Below are 6,027 nucleotides of genomic sequence, written 5' to 3' on the forward strand. Positions count from 1 at the left end.
TAGGCTGTGGCTTCAAGCTGTTGGTCGGTACTGAAGCAGAAAAGACAACAAATGAAGGTAAGCTGCTTTGGAAACTGCGTGGACCAAATAATTTGGTTCCAAAGAATTTGAAGTTCTGTTCTGTAGCCTTGCCAAAATAAATTAAAGATCAACCCTTAATCCTGTAGACATGTTAGCTTAGACAAGAGGCTGCCAATTGTAGAAGTTTAGCTCATGGAGCCCTAATAGCAGTTTTTCAGCAAAAGGTTTTAGCTGAAAGATTTTTAACCTAGTTTCTCTAGTTGACAGTGGTGACAGTTATCTCTTGACTTATGGCCCCATGCACGTACCGCAGATTTTTGCAGACCAAGGTTGTTAATCTTTTATCTTACCTGCTTGCACTGGGATTCTCAAACCCATCTCCTTGCATCATCTCCACAGAGATAAAATTCAGTCTTACTCCTTTCCCACTCTGAAGCAGGAACTCTATTGTGGCCTCCTGAATCCCTTTTCTGCATCCTTACCTCTCAGTGAAGGAGCTTGGCAGATCTCAAAGCAGAACTCTTCTGTGCCAACAGCTCCTTACTTGCACCTCTGGAGGATTTTATTAAACCTAGGAGGCAAATGCTCTATCTCTGTAATAGCCAGACCAAAAGCAGAGTTGAGGATTGCTTGCTGCATGACAGCCATAGCTGTTGGAATTCGTTTTGCATACCACAGGTGAAGAATCTCTGCTGAAGTGATTGGCACTGACACCTTTCTCTAATTCTCAGAGGAGCTATTAACAAGTCTTGCAAGTGCTAAAGACTTCTTTCATCATAAAAAAAAATTGCTTCCAATGGCAGTTGTGTTTTATAAAAGGCCCTCAGTTACCATTATATCTTAAGATCTGAGATGTTACGTCCCTGTGTCAATGTGATTGGGAATTTTATATAAATGCATATTTTTCTACACTGATTTTATATATAAATGGATTATTTATTATATTTATCCCACATATTATAGCAACCTATTATTTTCATCCCTATTTCAGTGCACAACTACTTTCCTCTGTAGTTCTCCTCCGAAGTCTCCCTCTGTCTGAGTTTGTAAGCGTGTGGATAAATTTTACTCCTTAGAACTAGTTTCATCAGTGCTGCTAGAGTCACTCAAGAGTGGATAAATTTAACCATTATGGAAGCCTTTGAAAGCAAGAGTACCACAAGGAGTTCGATGAACTTAACTGTACTTTATTCTTTATGTGGTATTTTGTATTTTAATTTATAATTCATTCATATTTTTATTATTCTATAAATCAACTGAGGTTATAAAATTATAAATATATGTTTGTGAGTATACAAAATAAACTGCATTCAGATACAGTACATTTATATTGTGCTGTATTTTCTGAGTGCCCTTAAGTTGTAAAAACAACAGGATGGACATTCACAGGTGGTTTTCTTTAGCCTTAAAGATGATTTCACAGTATCACAGTATCACTTAGGTTGGAAAGGACCTCGAGGATCATCGAGTCCAACCTATCAACACAGACCCCATGACTAGACCATGGCACCAAGTGCCATGTCCAATCTCCTCTTGAACGCCTCCAGGGTCGATGACTCAACCACCTCCCTGGGCAACCCGTTCCAATGATGAATGACTCACTCGGTGAAGAACTTCCTCCTCACCTCGAGTCTAAACCTCCCCTGGCGCAGCTTGAGACTGTGTCCCCTTGTTCTGGTTCCCCTTGTTCTGGAATTTCTTGTAAGGTGTACTTTTTTTTCCATTCAGGTTGCTTACTTTTTTTGCCAGTTTCAGCTACACATCAAGAACAACTGAATAAACTATCTGGTTTGTCAAGTGGGAATCAGAGTAGATTGTTCATGGTCTTTGTAGAATTGAATCATTTCGGTTGAGAAAGACCTTTAAGATCATCAAGTCCATTATGCCTATACATCTTAAAAGTACCACTGAAGTAAAAAAAAAAATCTAGCCACTTGTTTGGTACAGTTACCCTATAACTTAAAGGAGTTCAAAGGTAACACAGCCCTGCAAGTAGAGGGTGCTTTAGGCTTTTCTGGAGACTTCCTTTTACACAAATGAAGTGTAGTATAAATTTTCAGTGTAACTTTTGTCTACAATTTTTGCATCACCAGGTGCCTGATGGATTTTTTGCACATTTCTATGCTATATGTGAACATATCAGCCCTGTTTTGGCGTGGGGCTTTTTGGGCCCTAGGAATTCCCTTTACGACCTATGCTGCTTCTTCAAGGTTTGCAACTTTTCTTTTTGATTCCTGTTTGTCTGAATTTAAAAAATAATAATAAAAAAATTAAGAAATCTTCCAAACGAAGATAAATTAGGATCTTATTTGTAAGCATACATTTGCATTTTCCTAAGTTTAAGACTAACAGTAAGAAATAATCAAAAAGTAATTTTGTATTGAAATTTTTTAAAGCAAAATAAGCCCTGTTTTGTAAGGTCTCTTTCAGTGCACTTCTAATATAGGTCCAGGGAATGTATACATGGATGATTCTAGGAAGCACATAAAAGAAATAGCTTGCATTCCATATTATCTTCTTCTTTTAAGGCAATACAAGTTTTTTCCTCTTTTTTTTCCCCCCACTAGGATCAAGTGCTTTTCTTCCTCAAAGACATTTTTGACTTTGAAAAGGTGAGATACTCAACTATGGAGAGTTTGGCTGAAGATCTTCTGCAATTATTAATCCGACACACTGAACTTCTAATGGCCTATCTTGGAGCAGATTCACTAAGACATGTTGGTGCTTGCGTGAGTGGTCATGGGCATGTCATGACCAGTGGTCTCTTGGAGGCAAAAGTACAGTAAGCTTAAAATCCATGCCAGCTGAAATGGGAGCGTGCCCTGACGCGCTCCTTCCCACCTTGCTCTCTAACGCCTTGCTCTCTAACGCCAAAGCTCTCATTGCTGTTACTGAGCAAGCATCTGGAATTTTATCATGTGGCTAAGTATGGAAAAGGACTCAGGGAGGTTAAATGTACATCTAAGAAACATAACAGGTGAGCATATTATTGTATATACCTAAATGAAGGTTGCAGCTCAGCTGTCACTGTATTTATACCTGATGTATCCCAAAGCTTTTTTTCTGTAATATTTGGGTAAAGTTTATTTATGAAATACTGTACTTTTGCACAGATAATTTGTAAAGTGAAGCTGATGGAGTTGTTTTCTTTAAAGGCTTATAGTGCAAAAACATTAATTGCAGAGTCTCCAAATCATTCTGTGTTCTAGATCTAGAAGGTGTTTGGACTTGAGGTATATGCAGCCTCTGATTCATGTGACATGTGCAATGGAGTAATCACACTCACAAAACTAAACATGTTGCCACTGCCCTGAAATTACATTTGCGTGGGCGTAAGCAGTCATTTTGCACTACAGTGTAACAGAGTGATGCAGGAATGACTTACAGAAAGCATTTTTGTTTTGTTTTAAAATATCTAAACATCATGAAGGTGTTGGAGAGCACTTTTATTTTAAAAAGCTATGCTAGCTTCACCAATTAATTTTTAAACTTTTCCTTTTTCTAAAACTGTTACTACTTTATACAGTGGTGGTAAATGATACCATTCTCAGTTCATATGTAGCATTTCAAAGTATATTTTTAAATAAGGATGAGGAATGTGGGATGAGATTTGTTAATCATGAAACACCACAATCAAAGGCAGTGTTTTATAATTAAAAACATTTCAGTCTTCCTTCCTTGTAGGAAGTCAGATGTGTACTTGAGAGTAAGCGCTTGTGGCCATCTATATGCACTGCAAAACTGTGGCTCAGGATATGGAACCCTATGGAACTTTAGATAGGAGCACAGCACAGTAAGAAGGCATGAGGGAACTTGAAGTATCTTTTTTTTCCTGTGCTAGAGGTAATACATAATGTTGATCTAAAAATCTCTGAATGCTGTAAGCTGAACCAATGTTTCATATTAGCTTAGGCTCTTAAACTACACTGACATGTGTTTTGCCCCACTAAGCCAGCCCACAAGAATCTGTCCTGTGTCGAGTAACACACGGTAATTACAGAACAATTCTAAATACTCAGATATTTCAGAAGCATGTTGTTAAAATCCAGCATATTGAAACAAACTGGTTACAAACATTTCAATTTCTGTGGCAAACAAAACCCAAAAAGTTGGCATTTGAAAGGGAGGGCCTGTGTAATTCCATGGATTTGTTTTTCTGAAGCCAACATTTTGCTCCTTTATTGTATTAATTTGATAAATACAGTAATTATGAAAATGTGTCATATGGCTTGTGTGAAATGCCAACTGATTGTAGTTCATTAAAGAAAAAAAGTGTACTTTGATGTGTAATAAAACAGAAATTGCAAATCCTGCTGTCAGCCTATTTCCACCACTCAGGTTACTGGACTTGGCACTGTGCTCCGTGCTTTACTTTTTGCTGTGTGAAATACGGCTTTGCAATACTGGTATGTGAAGTTTTTCTCACCCATCTCATTTAGCTTAAACCTAACTTATCTGCTCAAACATACCTGTATTTTGGCAGCTTTTTGCAAGTCTACAAATGAAATTACATGGAACAGTGAGGTGTCTGGTTGGGTTCAGAATCACCAGGAATAGCTGAAAATAGAAAGAAGAGAGTGAACGATGTATTCTATAGCGAATGTGTGACCTGGAGGTTGCAGTGTGTGAAAGGAAACTGTCTGCTGTGGTTTGTGGCATCTAATAAAATGGTATGAAGAAAATTACACCTTAACATTCATCACAGAAAAGCAGGAAGTAGCTTTTTCACAGAAGCAAATGCATATTTAAATGAACAATTTTCCTATTATTTATAAAAAGGTCTTGGAGTGCAGCAGCATTGCACATGAGATTATGAAAGTTTTCAGATTATTTAAAAACCTATGTTTTACTGAAACTGAAAGAATTTCATTTTTTTTAACAGAAGAATACAAAACCAGAAGAAAACAAAAGTCTAATGAAACACCAAAACATTTAGGAAATGGGTAAGAACCTGATACTGTCTATGGTAAACAAATGTATCTCTTCAAAACAGGAGCACTTCCATGCCCCCAGAGCTCTCAAAAGCTCATAGAATCTGGTTGGAAATTGGACTGATTGTATTTCCCATCCAAAATAAGAATTACATTGTCTGGTTGCTGTAAGTTACCACCAGCAAATAACTGATTCAGGAACAATTAAGAAAAGAAGAGAGGAACAAAGCTATACATTTTTGGGAGATAGCCTTCTCCTTTTAACACAGAACTCGCATCAGTTGTATTACAGCCTAGGGTTTACCACGCCTTGGCTGGAAGGTGTATAAAGAATAGCTGTTGATAAGCAGCCATATGGCTTAAGAATTTCAAGAGTCCACTATCTTTGATAACACAAATGCCAGAGCTGCACCAAAGCAATTAATAATCAAAATTGGAATTTAGTGTATATAAATTTTAAAATACTTTTGAATGCCACTTTCCATGCTAATAAGAACAAGCCAGATTTAAAAGCCATCTTCCTTTTCTGCCATAACGACTCCCAAGGTCAGAAATGTTGAGTGGGGAACAACTATACAGGAATCAAATATTTATATCATTTATAATTTAGTTGTAATAATGTTCTCACTTTTAATGTGTTCTTGATTGTTATACTTTTGTAGTGTTTGGTTGCTAACAAACTAAACCTGTCAAGTGGCAGAGTGAGTGTATTTATGAACTTTTTATTGCTTAAGTGAACTGTAGCTCTGTATATTAAATATTTCAGTGAAACAGCTGTTGCTCTTGTAACTATGTCTAAAACTTGAATTTGCACAATTCTTGAAATCTAATGCAAATTTATTTAATATGGCAGGAATTTTGATGCCAGTTACTCCTCTTGAAATTGGAATTTGCTCCCTGAAATCCAACAGAAAAAACCAACAACAACAAAAAACAACAAACCAAACCAAAATTATTACAAAGTTTATTATATATATTTTTATATATATAAAAGAATGGCAACAGTTTTTAAGGTGTCCAGTTCAAACTGATTTTGCCAACCTGTTTAATTCTGCTTATGCTCCACAGTGCTGAT

General features: G+C 36.7%; 1 protein-coding gene across 4 annotated transcripts in view; it reads left to right on the forward strand.

Annotated features, from left to right (window-relative positions):
• Positions 1 to 4,329, forward strand: part of MIGA1 (mitoguardin 1) — a 38,865-nt gene extending 34,536 nt beyond the window's left edge. For all 4 annotated transcript variants that reach the window (XM_068141095.1, XM_068141094.1, XM_068141097.1 and 1 more), the window contains 3 exons: positions 4 to 57; positions 2,115 to 2,231; positions 2,589 to 4,329. In XM_068141095.1, coding sequence (XP_067997196.1) covers positions 4 to 57; positions 2,115 to 2,231; positions 2,589 to 2,807 — 390 coding nt within the window. In that variant the 3' untranslated portion in view covers positions 2,808 to 4,329. The remainder of the gene's footprint in view (positions 1 to 3; positions 58 to 2,114; positions 2,232 to 2,588) is intronic.
• Positions 4,330 to 6,027: the final 1,698 nt, after the last annotated feature.

The sequence above is a fragment of the Melanerpes formicivorus genome, unplaced genomic scaffold (genome assembly GCF_026170545.1).
Source record: "Melanerpes formicivorus ecotype bairdi unplaced genomic scaffold, bMelFor1.0.p_v2 SCAF_7, whole genome shotgun sequence".
NCBI lineage: Eukaryota > Metazoa > Chordata > Aves > Piciformes > Picidae > Melanerpes > Melanerpes formicivorus.